We start from the raw sequence: 21,991 nt of genomic DNA on the forward strand, positions 1-21,991 counted from the left end.
CTGTATTGCATTAACCCAGTATGGGAGGGGAGAGGAGACAGGTCTGTAATACATTAACCCAGGAGGGGAGAGGAGGCAGGTCTGTAATACATTAATTAACCCAGTAGGGAAGGGTAGAGGAGGCAGGTCTGTAATACATTAACCCAGGAGGGGAGAGGAGGCAGGTCTGTAATACATTAATTAACCCAGTATGGAAGGGTAGAGGAGGCAGGTCTGTAATACATTAATTAACCCAGTAGGGAAGGGTAGAGGAGGCAGGTCTGTAATACATTAACCCAGTAGGGAAGGGGAGAGGAGGCAGGTCTGTAATACATTAACCCAGTAGGGGAGGGGAGAGGAGGCAGGTCTGTAATACATTAACCCAGTAGGGGAGGGGAGAGGAGGCAGGTCTGTAATACACTAACCCAGTAGGGAAGGGGAGAGGAGGCAGGTCTGTAATACATTAACCCAGTAGGGGAGGGGAGAGGAGGCAGGTCTGTAATACATTAACCCAGTAGGGAAGGGGAGAGGAGGCAGGTCTGTAATACATTAACACAGTAGGGGAGGGTAGAGGAGGCAGGTCTGTAATACATTAACCCCGTAGGGGAGGGGAGAGGAGGCAGGTCTGTAATACATTAACCCAGTAGGGAAGGGCAGAGGAGGCAGGTCTGTAATACATTAACCCAGTAGGGGAGGGTAGAGGAGGCAGGTCTGTAATACATTAACCCAGTAGGGAAGGGGAGAGGAGGCAGGTCTGTAATACATTAATCCAGTAGGGGAGGGGAGAGGAGGCAGGTCTGTAATACATTAACCCAGTAGGGGAGGGGAGAGGAGGCATGTCTGTAATACATTAACCCAGTAGGGGAGGGGAGAGGAGGCAGGTCTGTAATACATTAACCCAGTAGGGGAGGGGAGAGGAGGCAGGTCTGTAATATATTAACCCAGTAGGGAAGGGGAGAGGAGGCAGGTCTGTAATACATTAACCCAGTAGGGAAGGGGAGAGGAGGCAGGTCTGTAATACATTAACCCAGTAGGGGAGGGGAGAGGAGGCAGGTCTGTAATACATTAACCCAGTAGGGAAGGGGAGAGGAGGCAGGTCTGTAATACATTAACCCAGTAGGGGAGGGGAGAGGAGGTAGGTCTGTAATACATTAACCCAGTAGGGGAGGGGAGAGGAGGCAGGTCTGTAATACATTAACACAGTAGGGGAGGATAGAGGAGGCAGGTCTGTAATACATTAACCCAGTAGGGGAGGGGAGAGGAGGCAGTTCTGTAATACATTAACCCAGTAGGGAAGGGGAGAGGAGGCAGGTCTGTAATACATTAACCCAGGAGGGGAGAGGAGGCAGGTCTGTAATACATTAATTAACCCAGTAGGGAAGGGTAGAGGAGGCAGGTCTGTAATACATTAACCCAGGAGGGGAGAGGAGGCAGGTCTGTAATACATTAATTAACCCAGTATGGAAGGGTAGTGGAGGCAGGTCTGTAATACATTAATTAACCCAGTAGGGAAGGGTAGAGGAGGCAGGTCTGTAATACATTAACCCAGTAGGGAAGGGGAGAGGAGGCAGGTCTGTAATACATTAACCCAGTAGGGGAGGGGAGAGGAGGCAGGTCTGTAATACATTAACCCAGTAGGGGAGGGGAGAGGAGGCAGGTCTGTAATACACTAACCCAGTAGGGAAGGGGAGAGGAGGCAGGTCTGTAATACATTAACCCAGTAGGGGAGGGGAGAGGAGGCAGGTCTGTAATACATTAACCCAGTAGGGAAGGGGAGAGGAGGCAGGTCTGTAATACATTAACACAGTAGGGGAGGGTAGAGGAGGCAGGTCTGTAATACATTAACCCAGTAGGGGAGGGGAGAGGAGGCAGGTCTGTAATACATTAACCCAGTAGGGAAGGGCAGAGGAGGCAGGTCTGTAATACATTAACCCAGTAGGGGAGGGTAGAGGAGGCAGGTCTGTAATACATTAACCCAGTAGGGAAGGGGAGAGGAGGCAGGTCTGTAATACATTAATCCAGTAGGGGAGGGGAGAGGAGGCAGGTCTGTAATACATTAACCCAGTAGGGGAGGGGAGAGGAGGCAGGTCTGTAATACATTAACCCAGTAGGGGAGGGGAGAGGAGGCAGGTCTGTAATACATTAACCCAGTAGGGGAGGGGAGAGGAGGCAGGTCTGTAATATATTAACCCAGTAGGGAAGGGGAGAGGAGGCAGGTCTGTAATACATTAACCCAGTAGGGAAGGGGAGAGGAGGCAGGTCTGTAATACATTAACCCAGTAGGGGAGGGGAGAGGAGGCAGGTCTGTAATACATTAACCCAGTAGGGAAGGGGAGAGGAGGCAGGTCTGTAATACATTAACCCAGTAGGGGAGGGGAGAGGAGGTAGGTCTGTAATACATTAACCCAGTAGGGGAGGGGAGAGGAGGCAGGTCTGTAATACATTAACACAGTAGGGGAGGGTAGAGGAGGCAGTTCTGTAATACATTAACCCAGTAGGGGAGGGGAGAGGAGGCAGTTCTGTAATACATTAACCCAGTAGGGAAGGGGAGAGGAGGCAGGTCTGTAATACATTAACCCAGTAGGGGAGGGTAGAGGAGGCAGGTCTGTAATACATTAACCCAGTAGGGGAGGGGAGAGGAGGCAGGTCTGTAATACATTAACCCAGTAGGGGAGGGTAGAGGAGGCAGGTCTGTAATACATTAACCCAGTAGGGGAGGGGAGAGGAGGCAGGTCTGTAATACATTAACCCAGTAGGGAAGGGGAGAGGAGGCAGGTCTGTAATACATTAACACAATAGGGGAGGGGAGAGGAGGCAGGTCTGTAATACATTAACCCAGTAGGGGAGGGGAGAGGAGGCAGGTCTGTAATACATTAACCCAGTAGGGGAGGGGAGAGGAGGAAGGTCTGTAATATATTAACCCAGTAGGGTAGGGGAGAGGAGGCAGGTCTGTAATACATTAACCCAGTAGGGGAGGGGAGAGGTCTGTAATACATTAACCCAGTAGGGAAGGGGAGTGGAGGCAGGTCTGTAATACATTAACCCAGTACGGAAGGGGAGAGGAGGCAGGTCTGTAATACATTAACCCAGTAGGGGAGGGGAGAGGAGGCATGTCTGTAATACATTAACCCAGTAGGGGAGGGGAGAGGAGGCAGGTCTGTAATACATTAACCCAGTAGGGGAGGGGAGAGGAGGCATGTCTGTAATACATTAACCCAGTAGGGGAGGGGAGAGGAGGCAGGTCTGTAATACATTAACCCAGTAGGGGAGGGGAGAGGAGGCATGTCTGTAATACATTAACCCAATAGGGGAGGGGAGAGGAGGCAGGTCTGTAATACATTAACCCAGTAGGTGAGGGGAGAGGAGGCAGGTCTGTAATACATTAACTCAGTAGGGGAGGGGAGAGGAGGCAGGTCTGTATTGCATTAACCCAGTAGGGGAGGGGGGGAGGCAGGTCTGTAATACATTAACCCAGTAGGGGAAAGGAGAGGAGGCATGTCTGTAATACATTGACCTAGTAGGGGAGAGGAGAGGTCTGTAATACATTAACCCAGTAGGGGAGGGGGGAGGCAGGTCTGTAATACATTAACCCAGTAGGGGAGGGGAGAGGAGGCATGTCTGTAATACATTAACCCAGTAGGGGAGAGGAGAAGTCTGTAATACATTAACCCAGTAGGGGAGGGGACAGGATGCAGGTCTGTAATACATTGACCTAGTAGGGGAGAGGAGAAGTCTGTAATACATTAACCCAGTAGGGGAGGGGACAGGAGGCAGGTCTGTAATACATTAACCCAGTAGGGGAGGGGACAGGGGGCAGGTCTGTAATACATTAACCCAGTAGGGGAGAGGAGAGGAGGCATGTCTGTAATACATTAACCTCCCCTCCCCTACTGGGTTAATGTATTACAGACCTCTCCTCTCCCCTACTGGGTCAATGTATTACAGACCTGCCTCCTCTCCCCTCCCCTACTGGGTTAATGTAGGGGAGGGGAGAGGAGGCAGGTCTGTAATACATTAACCCAGTAGGGGAGGGGAGGGGAGGCAGGTCTGTAATACATTAACCCAGTAGGGGAGGGGAGAGGAGGCAGGTCTGTAATACATTAACCCAGTAGGGGAGGGGAGGGGAGGCAGGTCTGTAATACATTGACCCAGTAGGGGAGATGAGAGGTCTGTAATACATTAACCCAGTAGGGGAGGGGAGAGGAGGCAGGTCTGTAATACATTAGCAGTATATATGCTATAGTCATCCACTTGACTGGGTAACTGAGTATATCTGCTATAGTCATCCACTTGACTGGGTATCTCTGCTATAGTCATCCACTTGACTGGGTATCTCTGCTATAGTCATCCACTTGACTGGGTATCTCTGCTTTAGTCATCCACTTGACTGGGTAACTGGGTATCTCTGCTATATTCATCCACTGGACTGGGTAACTGGGTATCTCTGCTATAGTCATCCACTTGACTGGGTATCTCTGCTATATTCATCCACTGGACTGGGTAACTGGGTATCTCTGCTTTAGTCATCCACTTGACTGGGTAACTGGGTATCTCTGCTATATTCATCCACTGGACTGGGTATCTCTGCTATAGTCATCCACTTGACTGGGTATCTCTGCTATAGTCATCCACTGGACTGGGTAACTGGGTATCTCTGCTATAGTCATCCACTGGACTGGGTATCTCTGCTATATTCATCCACTGGACTGGGTATCTCTGCTATAGTCATCCACTGGACTGGGTATCTCTGCTATATTCATCCACTGGACTGGGTAACTGGGTATCTCTGCTATAGTCATCCACTTGACTGGGTAACTGGGTATCTCTGCTATATTCATCCACTGGACTGGGTATCTCTGCTATAGTCATCCACTTGACTGGGTATCTCTGCTATAGTCATCCACTGGACTGGGTAACTGGGTATCTCTGCTATAGTCATCCACTTGACTGGGTATCTCTGATATAGTCATCCACTGGACTGGGTATCTCTGCTATAGTCATCCACTTGACTGGGTAACTGGGTATCTCTGCTATATTCATCCACTGGACTGGGTATCTCTGCTATAGTCATCCACTGGACTGGGTATCTCTGCTATATTCATCCACTGGACTGGGTATCTCTGCTATATTCATCCACTGGACTGGGTATCTCTGCTATAGTCATCCACTTGACTGGGTATCTGGGTATCTCTGCTATATTCATCCACTTGACTGGGTATCTCTGCTATATTCATCCACTGGACTGGGTATCTCTGCTATAGTCATCCACTGGACTGGGTAACTGGGCATCTCTGCTATAGTCATCCACTTGACTGGGTAACTGGGTATCTCTGCTATATTCATCCACTGGACTGGGTATCTCTGCTATAGTCATCCACTTGACTGGGTAACAGGGTATCTCTGCTATATTCATCCACTTGACTGGGTATCTCTGCTATATTCATCCACTTGACTGGGTATCTCTGCTATAGTCATCCACTGGACTGGGTATCTCTGCTATAGTCATCCACTTGACTGGGTATCTCTGCTATAGTCATCCACTTGACTGGGTAACTGGGTATCTCTGCTATATTCATCCACTGGACTGGGTATCTCTGCTATATTCATCCACTTGACTGGGTATCTCTGCTATAGTCATCCACTTGACTGGGTAACTGGGTATCTCTGCTATATTCATCCACTTGACTGGGTATCTCTGCTATAGTCATCCACTTGACTGGGTATCTCTGATATAGTCATCCACTGGACTGGGTATCTCTGCTATAGTCATCCACTTGACTGGGTAACAGGGTATCTCTGCTATATTCATCCACTTGACTGGGTATCTCTGCTATATTCATCCACTTGACTGGGTATCTCTGCTATGGTCATCCACTGGACTGGGTATCTCTGCTATAGTCATCCACTTGACTGGGTATCTCTGCTATAGTCATCCACTTGACTGGGTAACTGGGTATCTCTGCTATATTCATCCACTGGACTGGGTATCTCTGCTATATTCATTCACTTGACTGGGTATCTCTGCTATTGTCATCCACTTGACTGGGTAACTGGGTATCTCTGCTATATTCATCCACTTGACTGGGTATCTCTGCTATAGTCATCCACTGGACTGGGTATCTCTGCTATAGTCATCCACTGGACTGGGTAACTGGGTATCTCTGCTATATTCATCCACTGGACTGGGTATCTCTGCTTTAGTCATCCACTTGACTGGGTATCTCTGCTATAGTCATCCACTGGACTGGGTATCTCTGCTATATTCACCCACTTGACTGGGTAACTGGGTATCTCTGCTATATTCATCCACTTGACTGGGTATCTCTGCTATAGTCATCCACTTGACTGGGTATCTCTGATATAGTCATCTACTTGACTGGGTAACTGGGTATCTCTGCTATATTCATCCACTTGACTGGGTATCTCTGCTATAGTCATCTACTTGACTGGGTATCTCTGCTATAGTCATCCACTGGACTGGGTATCTCTGCTATAGTCATCCACTTGACTGGGTATCTCTGCTATATTCATCCACTGGACTGGGTATCTCTGCTATAGTCATCCACTTGACTGGGTAACTGGGTATCTCTGCTATAGTCATCCACTGGACTGGGTAACTGGGTATCTCTGCTATAGTCATCCACTTGACTGGGTATCTCTGCTATAGTCATCCACTTGACTGGGTAACTGGGTATCTCTGCTATATTCATCCACTTGACTGGGTATCTCTGCTATAGTCATCCACTTGACTGGGTATCTGGGTATCTCTGCTATAGTCATCCACTTGACTGGGTATCTCTGCTATATTCACCCACTTGACTGGGTATCTCTGCTATAGTCATCCACTTGACTGGGTAACTGGGTATCTCTGCTATAGTCATCCACTTGACTGGGGTATCTGGGTATCTCTGCTATAGTCATCCACTTGACTGGGTATCTCTGCTATAGTCATCCACTTGACTGGGTATCTCTGCTATATTCACCCACTTGACTGGGTATCTCTGCTTTAGTCATCCACTTGACTGGGTAACTGGGTATCTCTGCTATAGTCATCCACTTGACTGGGTATCTCTGCTATAGTCATCCACTTGACTGGGTAACTGGGTATCTCTGCTATAGTCATCCACTTGACTGGGTATCTCTGCTATAGTCATCCACTTGACTGGGTAACTGGGTATCTCTGCTATATTCACCCACTTGACTGGGTATCTCTGCTTTAGTCATCCACTTGACTGGGTAACTGGGTATCTCTGCTATAGTCATCCACTTGACTGGGTATCTCTGCTATAGTCATCCACTTGACTGGGTATCTCTGCTATATTCATCCACTTGACTGGGTATCTCTGCTTTAGTCATCCACTGGACTGGGTAACTGGGTATCTCTGCTATAGTCATCCACTTGACTGGGTATCTCTGCTATAGTCATCCACTTGACTGGGTATCTCTGCTATAGTCATCCACTTGACTGGGTATCTCTGCTATAGTCATCCACTTGACTGGGTATCTCTGCTATAGTCATCCACTTGACTGGGTATCTCTGCTATAGTCATCCACTTGACTGGGTATCTCTGCTATAGTCATCCACTGGACTGGGTATCTCTGCTATAGTCATCCACTTGACTGGGTAACTGGGTATCTCTGCTATATTCACCCACTTGACTGGGTATCTCTGCTATAGTCATCCACTTGACTGGGTATCTCTGCTATATTCATCCACTGGACTGGGTATCTCTGCTATAGTCATCCACTTGACTGGGTATCTCTGCTATATTCATCCACTTGACTGGGTAACAGGGTATCTCTGCTATAGTCATCCACTTGACTGGGTATCTCTGATATAGTCATCCACTGGACTGGGTATCTCTGCTATAGTCATCCACTTGACTGGGTAACAGGGTATCTCTGCTATATTCATCCATTTGATTGGGTGACAAGACATTTACTAATTTCCTAAAACGTTGCATGACTCAGACTGTTGTTTAGAATTGATGTTCAAAATTACTCCTCACACAAACCAGTCACTACAACCTTGAATGAAAGCACTCTCTATCGCTGGAACGTGTCATTCATTCATTATATTATATAAAAGCTGAAGAACACCAAAAGGCACAACAACAAAAAAAGACTAATAATTAACAAAGAATTCTGCCTCGGGATTAATGAGTGGCTTCTTGAATCAGGATTGCGGCTCCAACGAGTAGCATTTAGAAAGCGGCAAGATAAAAATACATTAATAACAATCACAAGCTTTCAGTTTAGAGAAAAACAACAACCCATAGACAAACCTTGACCCCTAGCTACTGTATTCAAATGTCAGACGTGTTAAATCCTCAATCTAAATGATTCACACTGATAAAGGATGGCATCACTGAATCTGCATTACACAGCTCCAAAGGTCATGGATTCATTCTGGCCTCCTGTCTAATCGTCTCCCAGTCTACTCATGTAGTCAGTAGTACACTGAATCAGACAAGGTCATGGATTCATTCTGGCCTCCTGTCTAATCGTCTCCCAGTCTACTCATGTAGTCAGTAGTATACTGAATCAGACAAGGTCATGGATTCATTCTGGCCTCCTGTCTAATCGTCTCCCAGTCTACCCATGTAGTCAGTAGTACACTGAATCAGACAAGGTCATAGATTCATTCTGGCCTCCTGTCTAATCGTCTCCCAGCCTACTCATGTAGTCAGTAGTACACTGAATCAGACAAGGTCATGGATTCATTCTGGCCTCCTGTCTAATCGTCTCCCAGTCTACTCATGTAGTCAGTAGTATACTGAATCAGACAAGGTCATGGATTCATTCTGGCCTCCTGTCTAATAGTCTCCCAGTCTACCCATGTAGTCAGTAGTACACTGAATCAGACAAGGTCATAGATTCATTCTGGCCTCCTGTCTAATCGTCTCCCAGTCTACTCATGTAGTCAGTAGTACACTGAATCAGACAAGGTCATAGATTCATTCTGGCCTCCTGTCTAATCGTCTCCGAGTCTACTCATGTAGTCAGTAGTATACTGAATCAGACAAGGTCATGGATTCATTCTGGCCTCCTGTCTAATCGTCTCCCAGTCTACCCATGTAGTCAGTAGTACACTGAATCAGACAAGGTCATAGATTCATTCTGGCCTCCTGTCTAATCGTCTCCCAGTCTACTCATGTAGTCAGTAGTACACTGAATCAGACAAGGTCATAGATTCATTCTGGCCTCCTGTCTAATCGTCTCCGAGTCTACTCATGTAGTCAGTAGTATACTGATTCAGACAAGGTCATGGATTCATTCTGGCCTCCTGTCTAATCGTCTCCCAGTCTACCCATGTAGTCAGTAGTACACTGAATCAGACAAGGTCATAGATTAATTCTGGCCTCCTGTCTAATCGTCTCCCAGTCTACTCATGTAGTCAGTAGTATACTGAATCAGACAAGGTCATGGATTCATTCTGGCCTCCTGTCTAATAGTCTCCCAGTCTACCCATGTAGTCAGTAGTACACTGAATCAGACAAGGTCATAGATTCATTCTGGCCTCCTGTCTAATCGTCTCCCAGTCTACTCATGTAGTCAGTAGTACACTGAATCAGACAAGGTCATAGATTCATTCTGGCCTCCTGTCTAATCGTCTCCGAGTCTACTCATGTAGTCAGTAGTATACTGAATCAGACAAGGTCATGGATTCATTCTGGCCTCCTGTCTAATCGTCTCCCAGTCTACCCATGTAGTCAGTAGTACACTGAATCAGACAAGGTCATAGATTCATTCTGGCCTCCTGTCTAATCGTCTCCCAGTCTACTCATGTAGTCAGTAGTACACTGAATCAGACAAGGTCATAGATTCATTCTGGCCTCCTGTCTAATCGTCTCCGAGTCTACTCATGTAGTCAGTAGTATACTGATTCAGACAAGGTCATGGATTCATTCTGGCCTCCTGTCTAATCGTCTCCCAGTCTACCCATGTAGTCAGTAGTACACTGAATCAGACAAGGTCATAGATTAATTCTGGCCTCCTGTCTAATCGTCTCCCAGTCTACTCATGTAGTCAGTAGTACACTGAATCAGACAAGGTCATGGATTCATTCTGGCCTCCTGTCTAATCGTCTCCCAGTCTACTCATGTAGTCAGTAGTATACTGATTCAGACAAGGTCATAGATTAATTCTGGCCTCCTGTCTAATCGTCTCCCAGTCTACTCATGTAGTCAGTAGTATACTGATTCAGACAAGGTCATAGATTCATTCTGGCCTCCTGTCTAATCGTCTCCCAGTCTACTCATGTAGTCAGTAGTATACTGATTCAGACAAGGTCATAGATTAATTCTGGCCTCCTGTCTAATCGTCTCCCAGTCTACTCATGTAGTCAGCAGTACACTGAATCAGACAAGGTCATGGATTCATTCTGGCCTCCTGTCTAATCGTCTCCCAGTCTACTCATGTAGTCAGTTGTACACTGAATCAGACAAGGTCATAGATTCATTCTGGCCTCCTGTCTAATCGTCTCCCAGTCTACTCATGTAGTCAGTAGTACACTGAATCAGACAAGGTCATGGATTCATTCTGGCCTCCTGTCTAATCGTCTCCCAGTCTACTCATGTAGTCAGTAGTATACTGATTCAGACAAGGTCATAGATTAATTCTGGCCTCCTGTCTAATCGTCTCCCAGTCTACTCATGTAGTCAGTAGTATACTGATTCAGACAAGGTCATAGATTCATTCTGGCCTCCTGTCTAATCGTCTCCCAGTCTACTCATGTAGTCAGTAGTATACTGATTCAGACAAGGTCATAGATTAATTCTGGCCTCCTGTCTAATCGTCTCCCAGTCTACTCATGTAGTCAGCAGTACACTGAATCAGACAAGGTCATGGATTCATTCTGGCCTCCTGTCTAATCGTCTCCCAGTCTACTCATGTAGTCAGTTGTACACTGAATCAGACAAGGTCATGGATTCATTCTGGCCTCCTGTCTAATCGTCTCCCAGTCTACCCATGTAGTCAGCAGTACACTGAACCAGACAAGGTCATGAATCATGGTACTAATGGCAGTGAATGTATCCCAAATTACACACTATTCCCCACACACTCTTAGAAACAAAAAGCAGGTTTGTAGTTCTTTCCAGCAGTCCAAAGAATAAAATCACCCTCTGTTGGCCTCATGGCTGGAATGGTATTTCTATTTTTCATAAAGAGCACCTGTCCTCATACGGACAAAGCAGAACCATCAGAGATGTGCTAGAGGTCAAGCCCCGGTCTCTCCCTGATCTACAGACCGGACATTCAGTGGGTTCTGGCCTCTCCCCTCAGTCTCCCACTGCACTATAAATGACACCCTATTCCCTATATACTGTAGTGCACTATAAATGACACCCTATTCCCTATATACTGTAGTGCACTATAAATGACACCCTATTCCCTATATACTGTAGTGCACTATAAATTACACCCTATTCCCTATATACTGTAGTGCACTATAAATGACACCCTATTCCCTATATACTGTAGTCCACTATAAATAACACCCTATTCCTTATGTACTGTAGTGCACTATAAATGACACTCTATTCCCTATATACCGTAGTGCACTATAAATGACCCCCTATTCCTGATAAAGCTCTGGTCAAAACAAAAGTAGTGCTACTATATAGGGGGTAGGGTGCCATTTGGGACACAAACTCAGTCCCCTCTGTCTCACTACACTGCCAACACAGGCCACAATGCAATTTGTGTTACAGTGCCCTTAGGGTTGGAATTACATGGAGACTCTTGGGGGGCTGGGGAGGTCCAGACAAGTCTAGTCTGAATTCTCGTGTAATCTCCTTAAAGCCTTCGGAGGTGCTCTGTCTGCTTTGTTATAGGAGCACCTTGCATCCCCGGGTACTTCTGAGATCGAACCCATGAATGCACTGTTTTAATCAGAACAAATCCACCTCTTGTTGCTGTCAGATTCCACATCCTCCTGCTGCTTTTTGTCTCCTACTGTTTCCTGTGGGGTTTTTTTTTGTCCCCTCTAGGAGCATTAGTTATATTCTGAAGAGGCCGTATTACTTTCACTCCAGACTGACGCTGCCGTGGGTGATGTCTGACTACCTGTCCTGAGAGTGATGATGCAATGAGATGTTCTAATGAGATCTCTGATTGGTTGCAGTAGATATGACTCAGGTACTAGGGAGCAGGAACAGTAGACGCTGGAGTCTGACGAAGGTGGAGGGTTTAGCTCCCTGCTGTTGACCGAGCATAAGATATTTGTGGGGATATTTTCTGGCGGTCAGCACGGCTGACTAATGCCTCTCTCTCGCTCGCTCTCTCTCTCTCTCTCTCTCTCTCTCTCTCTCTCTCCCTCTATCTCTCTCTCTCTGTCTCTCTCTCTCTCTCTCTCCCTCTCTCTCTCTCTCTCTCTGTCCCCACAGAAATACACAAGGAGCATTATAGCTATCCCCCCCTCTCTCTGTTTCTCTCTCTCTCTCTCTGTCTTTCTCTGTCTCTCTCTCTCTCTCTCTCTCTCTCTCTCTGGCTCTCTCTATCCCTCTCTCTCATCCTCCATCTCTCTTTATCCCTCTCGTTCTCTCTCCTCCTCTCTCTCAATTCAATTCAATTCCATTCAATGGCTTTATTGGCATGGGAAACATGTGTTAACATTGCCAAAGCAAGTGAGGTAGATAATATATAGAGTGAATATATAAAGTGAAATAAACAATAAAAATTAACAGTAAACATTACACATACAGAAGTTTCAAAACAATAAAGACATTACAAATGGCATATTATATATATATATATACTGTGTTGTAACAATGTACAAATGGTAAAGGACACAAGATAAAATAAATAAGCATAAATATGGGTTGTATTTACAATGGTGTGTGTTCTTCACTGGTTGCCCTTTTCTCGTGGCAACAGGTCACAAATCTTGCTGCTGTGATGCACACTGTGGGATTTCACCCAGTAGATATGGGAGTTTTTCAAAATTGGATTTGTTTTCGAATTCTTTGTGGATCTGTGTAATCTGAAGGAAATATGTCTCTCTAATATGGTCATACATTGTTAGGAAGTGCAGCTCAGTTTCCACCTCATTTTGTGGGCAGTGAGCACATAGCCTGTCTTCTCTTGAGAGCCACGTCTGCCTACGGCGGCCTTTCTCAACAGCAAGGCTATGCTCACTGAGTCTGTACATAGTCAAAGCTTTCCTTAAGTTTGGGTCAGTCACAGTGGTCAGGTATTCTGCCGCTGTGTACTCTCTGTGTAGGGCCAAATAGCATTCTAGTTTGCTCTGTTTTTTTGTTAATTCTTTCCAATGTGTCAAGTAATTATCTTTTTGTTTTCTCATGATTTGGTTGGGTCTAATTGTGCTGCTGTCCTGGGGCTCTGTAGGGTGTGTTTGTGTTTGTGAACAGAGCCCCAGGACCAGCTTGCTTAGGGGACTCTCCTCCAGGTTCATCTCTCTGTAGGTGATGGCTTTGTTATGGAAGGTTTGTGAATCGCTTCCTTTTAGGTGGTTGTAGAATTTAACGGCTCTTTTCTGGATTTTGATCATTAGTGGGTATCGGCCTAATTCTGCTCTGCATGTATTATTTGGTGTTCTACGTTGTACACGGAGGATATTTTTGCAGAATTCTGCGTGCAGAGTCTCAATTTGGTGTTTCTCTCCATTTCTCTCTTTATTTCTCCCTCCATCCCTCTGTCTGTTCTTCCCTTCCTCTCCTGCTAACTGCCAGGGATCGAAATTACATGTTCTGCTCAGCATCATGCAGTATGTGTGTCTTTCTGTCTGCCTCCACGTAACTCTGCCTTCACACCACTCTGCCTCCACACCACTCTGCCTCCACGCCACTCTGCCTCTGCCTCCACACCACTCTGCCTCTGCCTCAACGCCACTCTGCCTCCACGCAACTCTGCCTCAACACCACTCTGCTTCCACACCACTCTGCCTCTGCCTCCACACCACTCTGCCTCTGCCTCCACACCACTCTGCCTCCACACTCCACACCACTCTGCCTCTGCCTCCACACCATTCTGTCTCCACACCACTCTGCCTCTGCCTCCACACCACTCTGCCTCTGCCTCAACGCCACTCTGCCTTCACACCACTCTGCCTCCACACCACTCTGCCTCCACACCACTCTGCCTCCACACCACTCTGCCTCTGCCTCCACACCACTCTGCCTCTGCCTCCACACCACTCTGCCTCCACACTCCACACCACTCTGCCACTGCCTCCACACCATTCTGTCTCCACACCACTCTGCCTCTGCCTCCACACCATTCTGCCTCCACACCGCTCTGCCTCCACACCACTCTGCCTCTGCCTCCACGCCGCTCTGCCTCCACACCCCTCTGCCTCCACACCACTCTGCCTCCACATCCCTCTGCCTCAACACCATTCTGCCTCCACACCACTCGGCCTCCACACCCCTCTACCTCCACATCCCTCTGCCTCCACACCACTCTGCCTCCACATCACTCTGCTCCACATAACTCTGCTTCCACACCGCTCTGCCTCCACATCGCTCTGCCTCCACATCGCTCTGCCTCCACACCACCCTGCCTCCACACCGCTCTGCCTCCACATCGCTCTGCCTCCACATCGCTCTGCCTCCACATAACTCTGCCTCCACATCAGTCTGCCTCCACACCATTCTGTCTCAACGCCGCTCTGCCTCCACATCACTCTGCCTCCACATCATTCTGCCTCCACACCACTCTGCCTCCACATCGCTCTGCCTCCACATAACTCTGCCTCCACATCAGTCTGCCTCCACACCACTCTGCCTCAAAGTCACTCTGCCTCCACACCCCTCCGCCTCAACGTCACTCTGCCTAAACACCGCTCTGCCTCCACATCGCTCTGCCTCCACACTCCACGCCACTCTGCCTCCACACTCCACGCCACTCTGCCTCCACACCACTCTGCCTCCACACCACTCTGCCTCCACATCGCTCTGCCTCAACATCGCTCTGCCTCCGCATCGCTCTGCCTCCACATCGCTCTGCCTCCACACCACTCTGCCTCCACACCCCTCTAACTCCACACCGCTCTGCCTCCACATCGCTCTGCCTCCACATCGCTCTGCCTCCACACTACTCTGCCTCCACACCTCTCTGCCTCCACACCCCTCTGCCTCCACACCCCTCTGCCTCCACACCCCTCTGCCTCCACACCCCTCTGCCTCCACACCGCTCTGCCTCCACATCGCTCTGCCTCCACATCGCTCTGCCTCCACATCGCTCTGCCTCCACATCGCTCTGCCTCCACATCACTCTGCCTCCACATAACTTTGCCTCCACATCACTCTGCCTCCACACTCCACGGCACTCTGCCTAAACGCCACTCTGCCTCCACACCACTCTGCCTCCACACCACTCTGCCTCCACACTCCACAGCACTCTGCCTAAACGCCACTCTGCCTCCACACCGCTCTGCCTCCACATCGCTCTGCCTCCACACCACTCTGCCTCCACACCACTCTGCCTCCACACCCCTCTGCCTCCACACCCCTCTGCCTCCACACAACTCTGCCTCCACACTCCACGGCACTCTGCCTCCACACCACTCTGCCTCCACACCCCTCTGCCTCCACATCACTCTGCCTCCACACCCCTCTGCCTCCACACCACTCTGCCTCCACACCCCTCTGCCTCCACATCACTCTGCCTCCACATCACTCTGCCTCCACACCCCTCTGCCTCCACACAGGAATCAAAGATGTGTAAACTCTGGTGTGTAAAGTCTGGTGTGTAAACTCTGGTGTGTAAACTCTGGTGTGCTGTCTGCTATAATTCACCTTTTTATTTCCAATATTTACTACATGACTAGAGCGCCAAACAATAACAGATGCAGTACGGTAGCCTGCTAGGACACTTCGCAACGACTAGTAATTATTTCTGCGCCCCAAATAGCTCCCTATTCCCTATATAGTGCACTACTTTAGACCAGAGCCCTTTTCCCTATATAGTGCACTACTTTAGACCAGAGCCCTATTCCCTGTATAGTGCACTACTTTAGACCAGCGCCCTATTCCCTATATAGTGCACTACTTTAGACCAGAGCCCTATTCTCTACATAGTGCACTACTTTAGACCAGAGCCCTAGGGGCTATATAGTGAATAGGGTGCCATTTGGGATACAACCAGGGACATGGTTTCTACTACACAGACTGCAGGGAGGAGAAACAGGGATGTGTAGAGACTGATGACACAGAGGTAGATTTGACCATTTTACTCAACTCAATCTGATCACAGACCAACAACCGACCAACCAACCAACCGACCGACCAACCAATCAACCGACCAACCAACCGACCAACCAACCGACCAACCGACCGACCAACCAACCAACCAACCAACCGACCAACCGACAAACCAACCGACCAACCGACCGACCGACCGACCAACCGACCGACCAACCAACCGACCAACCGACCAACCAACCAACCAACCGACCAACCGACCAACAACCAACCGACCGGCCAACCAACCAACTGACCAACCGACCAACAACCAACTGACCGAAAGACTGACCAACCAACCAACCAACCAACCATCCGACCAACAACCAACCGACCGACAGACTGACCAACCAACCAACCAACCAACCAACCGACCAACAACCAACCGACCGACAGACTGACCAACCAACCAACCAACCAACCGACCAACAACCAACCGACCGACCAACAGACTGACCAACCAACCGACCGACAGACTGACCAACCAACCGACTGACCAACCAACCAACCAACCAACCAACCGACCAACAACCAACCGACCGACAGACTGACCAACCAACCAACCAACCAACCAACCAACAACCAACCGACCGACAGACTGACCAACCGACCAATCAGCTCCCCAATTAAAAAATGATATCTAAAAAAATCTGGCAAAAAAGGGCAGCCAATCTCAAACAAAATATGAACTAATGATGTCTTTAAAGCGCAAAAAAATGTTTTGCCACAGAAAGCAACAGGCAGCCACAGGAAGCCAAACTGGCTAAGCCAATCACAGCCAAGCAGAGGCGGGGCCACAGGACAGGAAGTAGCCTAGCTGAAGGCCTGGGAGCGGTTGAGCGGGCGGTGTTACCTGGGCAGGTCGCGGTGCAGGCGCTTTTCTGGACATTCTGCCCGTCGCATGCCATGCCCCCGTTCAGCGGCGTGGGATTGGTGCAGCTGCGGCTCCTCCTCTGCCAGCCACGCCCACAAACTGAGCTGCACGCCGACCACGTTGTCCAGGTAGACCAACCTCCGTTCACTGTCACCGTGATGAAGTGAAAAGGAGGAGGGAAGTCAAGGGTCAAGGGGTAAGGTAGGGGAGGGGTGGGATGGAGGGATGGAGGGTGGAGGGAAGAGAGGAGGAGGGAAGAGAGGAAGAGGGAGTGAGAGAGGGAAAGAGGAGACGAGGAAAGGAGCGGATGGAAGGAGGGAGGGATGGATGGAGCGACAAATCAGCCAGGGTTACCCGACATGGGTGGACAGATATTGAAGGGGGCCTGTCTGATTATATGTATTATGGACAGACATATATTAGTGGGTCCTGTCTGACTGCTGTACTGTAGGTGTGATGTTGTCTGCTGGCCTGTGACTACTGTATTTTACTGTAGCTGTGATGCTGTCTGCTGGCCTGTGACTACTGTATTTTACTGTAGGTGTGATGTTGTCTGCTGGCCTGTGACTACTGTATTTTACTGTAGGTGTGATGTTGTCTGCTGGCCTGTGACTACTGTATTTTACTGTAGGTGTGATGCTGTTTGATGGCCTGTGACTACTGTATTTTACTGTAGGTGTGATGTTGTCTGATGGCCTGTGACTACTGTATTTTACTGTAGGTGTGATGCTGTTTGATGGCCTGTGACTACTGTATTTTACTGTAGGTGTGATGTTGTCTGCTGGCCTGTGACTACTGTATTTTACTGTAGCTGTGATGCTGTCTGCTGGCCTGTGACTACTGTATTTTACTGTAGGTGTGATGTTGTCTCATGGCCTGTGACTACTGTATTATACTGTAGGTGTGATGCTGTTTGCTGGCCTGTGACTACTGTATTTTACTGTAGGTGTGATGTTGTCTGATGGCCTGTGACTACTGTATTTTACTGTAGGTGTGATGCTGTTTGATGGCCTGTGACTACTGTATTTTACTGTAGGTGTGATGTTGTCTGCTGGCCTGTGACTACTGTATTTTACTGTAGGTGTGATGCTGTCTGCTGGCCTGTGACTACTGTATTTTACTGTAGGTGTGATGTTGTCTGCTGGCCTGTGACTACTGTATTTTATTGTAGCTGTGATGCTGTCTGCTGGCCTGCAAGCTACACTCGCATTAACATCTGCTAACCATGTGTATGTGACAAATAAAATTTGATTTTGATTTGGCCTGTGACTACTGTATTTTACTGTAGCTGTGATGCTGTCTGCCACCCTGGCTACAGTCAATGACACAACAGTGGTTGGCTAGGCTTTATCTCCGGCTACAGTCAATGACACGGTAACAGTGGTTGGCTAGGCTTTATCTCCGGCTACAGTCAATGACAAGGTAACAGTGGTTGGCTAGGCTTTATCTCTGGCTACAGTCAATGACAAGGTAACAGTGGTTGGCTAGGCTTTATCTCTGGCTAGAGTCAATGACATAACAGTGGTTGGCTAGGCTTTATCTCTTGCTACAGTCAATGACAAGGTAACAGTGGTTGGCTAGGCTTTATCTCCGGCTACAGTCAATGACATAACAGTGGTTGGCTAGGCTTATCCCTGGCTACAGTCAATGACATAACAGTGGTTGGCTAGGCTTTATCTCTGGCTACAGTCAATGACAAGGTAACAGTGGTTGGCTAGGCTTTATCTCTGGCTACAGTCAATGACATAACAGTGGTTGGCTAGGCTTTATCTCTGGCTACAGTCAATGACAAGGTAACAGTGGTTGGCTAGGCTTTATCCCCGGCTACAGTCAATGACACAACAGTGGTTGGCTAGGCTTTATCTCTGGCTACAGTCAATGACAAGGTAACAGTGGTTGGCTAGGCTTTATCTCCGGCTACAGTCAATGACATAACAGTGGTTGGCTAGGCTTTATCTCTGGCTACAGTCAATGACATAACAGTGGTTGGCTAGGCTTTAACCCCGGCTACAGTCAATGACATAACAGTGGTTGGCTAGGCTTTATCTCTGGCTACAGTCAATGACAAGGTAACAGTGGTTGGCTAGGCTTTATCTCTGGCTACAGTCAATGACAAGGTAACAGTGGTTGGCTAGGCTTTATCCCTGGCTACAGTCAATGACAAGGTAACAGTGGTTGGCTAGGCTTTATCTCTGGCTACAGTCAATGACAAGGTAACACTGGTTGGCTAGGCTTTATCTCTGGCTACAGTCAATGACAAGGTAACACTGGTTGGCTAGGCTTTATCTCTGGCTACAGTCAATGACAAGGTAACACTGGTTGGCTAGGCTTTATCTCTGGCTACAGTCAATGACAAGGTAACAGTGGTTGGCTAGGATTTATCTCTGGCTACAGTCAATGACAAGGTAACACTGGTTGGCTAGGCTTTATCTCTGGCTACAGTCAATGACAAGGTAACAGTGGTTGGCTAGGCTTTATCTCTGGCTACAGTCAATGACAAGGTAACAGTGGTTGGCTAGGCTTTATCCCTGGCTACAGTCAATGACAAGGTAACAGTGGTTGGCTAGGCTTTATCCCTGGCTACAGTCAATGACAAGGTAACAGTGGTTGGCTAGGCTTTATCTCTGGCTACAGTCAATGACAAGGTAACAGTGGTTGGCTAGGCTTTATCTCTGGCTACAGTCAATGACAAGGTAACAGTGGTTGGCTAGGCTTTATCTCTGGCTACAGTCAATGACAAGGTAACAGTGGTTGGCTAGGCTTTAACCCCCGGCTACAGTCAATGACAAGGTAACAGTGGTTGGCTAGGCTTTATCTCTGGCTACAGTCAATGACAAGGTAACAGTGGTTGGCTAGGCTTTATCTCTGGCTACAGTCAATGACAAGGTAACAGTGGTTGGCTAGGCTTTATCCCTTGACAGGCTCTGGTCAAAAGTAGTGCACTACACACAAAAAATTAGGTGTTCAACAAGGGTTCTTTGAAGAACCTTAGGGTTCTTGGCACTGGAAACGGCCCACAAAAGGTTCTTCCAAGAACCCCATAGGGGGTGGGGGTTCATTGAGGAACCTAACTGCCTAACTGAAACACTTGGACTTGACTTAGTTGTTGGGGGGTGGGGGGTTCATTGAGGAATCTACTTAATTGTTGGGGTTGGTTCATTGAGGAATCTCCTTAGTTGTTGGGGGGGGGGGGGGGGGGGTTCATTCAGGAACCTCCTTAGTTGTTGTGGGGGGGGGGGTTCATTGAGGAACCTCCTTAGTTGTTGTGGGGGGGGTTCATTGAGGAACGTCATGTGTTGTTTTGGTGGGGGGGGGGGGGGTTCATTGAGGAACCTCCTTAGTTGTTGGGGGGGTTCATTGAGGAACCTCCTTAGTTGTTGGGGGGGGGGGGGGGGTTCATTGAGGAACCTCCTTAGTTGTTGGGGGGGGGGGGGGTCATTGAGGAACCTCCTTAGTTGTTGTGGGGGGGGGGGTTCATTGAGGAACCTCCTTAGTTGTTGGGGGGTTCATTGAGGAACCTCCTTAGTTGTTGGGGGTGGGTGGGGGGGTTCATTGAGGAACTTAACTGCCCATCTGAAACACATGGACTTGAATTTGAAAGGACAGCAGGTGCAGGCACTTTTAACTGAAAAATGTTAAAATCTCCTCAATTTAAGGTATGGTTTGTCCTTTGTAAGATCAAAATGTATATTGTTTTATGATGATACCATTTACCATCCAGGCTGCATCGTGGCTAGAGTCAACGACAGGTGTGCCAGCGACAGCTGACAGGTGTGCCAGCGGGTGGGCTACCCTTCACCCTGGGCTGGGAATAAAGTGGCCACCGCGGGGGACAGGAAAGAACGTGACACTCTGCTAATGTTGATGGGGGGGATATCAAAGAACGTGACACCCTGCTGCTCTTGACCTTGTTTCCATGTTTAAGAAACGCCTGTAGAAAGACAAATACACACCTGCTCCTGTGCTGCACTCTGTAGCTGTGGTATGTACTGTAGCTGTGCTTCACTCTGTAGCTGTGGTATGTACTGTAGCTGTGGTATGTACTGTAGCTGTGCTGCACTCTGTAGCTGTGGTATGTACTGTAGCTGTGCTGCGTTCTGTAGCTGTGGTATGTACTGTAGCTGTGCTGCGCTCTGTAGCTGTGGTATGTACTGTAGCTGTGCTGCGCTCTGTAGTTGTGGTATGTACTGTAGCTGTGGTATGTACTGTAGCTGTTCTGCACTCTGTAGCTGTGGTATGTACTGTAGCTGTGCCTTGCTCTGTAGCTGTGCTATGTACTGTAGCTGTGCCTTGCTCTGTAGCTGTGGTATGTACTGTAGCTGTGCTGTGCTCTGTAGCTGTGGTATGTACTGTAGCTGTGCTTCGCTCTGTAGTTGTGGTATGTACTGTAGCTGTGGTATGTACTGTAGCTGTGCTGCGCTCTGTAGTTGTGGTATGTACTGTAGCTGTGGTATGTACTGTAGCTGTGCTGCACTCTGTAGCTGTGGTATGTACTGTAGCTGTGGTATGTACTGTAGCTGTGCTGCACTCTGTAGCTGTGGTATGTACTGTAGCTGTGGTATGTACTGTAGCTGTGCTGCACTCTGTAGCTGTGAATATATAGGTATGGTAACTATCATTCACTTTCTCAAACTAGACACTGGCCGCGTCCAAATATCCAAATACTACATACTTAAACTGCATACTATGTACTCATCGTTGCATAGCATTTAGCACCGTTTAGTAAAAGGTGTGCAGTATGCCACGGCCGCAACGCATTAGCGGCTACTGACTGGCTGAGTAGGTGGGGTGGGGCCGAGTGTGGATGGCTTTTGTCCAAATTCAACAGACAAAGTACATCACATTAACCAGCCTGATAATAGCTCATTTCCAATATGATTAATTTCTCTAAACTCTGACTAGAATAGGCCTGCTCAGGCTGGTTGTAGTCAGA

General features: G+C 48.2%; 1 protein-coding gene across 1 annotated transcript in view; it reads right to left on the minus strand.

Annotated features, from left to right (window-relative positions):
• LOC139366100 (netrin receptor UNC5A-like) overlaps positions 1-21,991 on the minus strand; it is a 508,756-nt gene that overhangs the window by 105,673 nt on the left and 381,092 nt on the right. Inside the window, exon 6 of the mRNA XM_071103198.1 lies at positions 17,038-17,205. Within this exon, the coding sequence (XP_070959299.1) occupies positions 17,038-17,205 (168 nt within the window). The remainder of the gene's footprint in view (positions 1-17,037; positions 17,206-21,991) is intronic.

The sequence above is a fragment of the Oncorhynchus clarkii genome, chromosome 14, assembly GCF_045791955.1.
Source record: "Oncorhynchus clarkii lewisi isolate Uvic-CL-2024 chromosome 14, UVic_Ocla_1.0, whole genome shotgun sequence".
NCBI classification, from domain to species: Eukaryota; Metazoa; Chordata; class Actinopteri; order Salmoniformes; family Salmonidae; genus Oncorhynchus; species Oncorhynchus clarkii.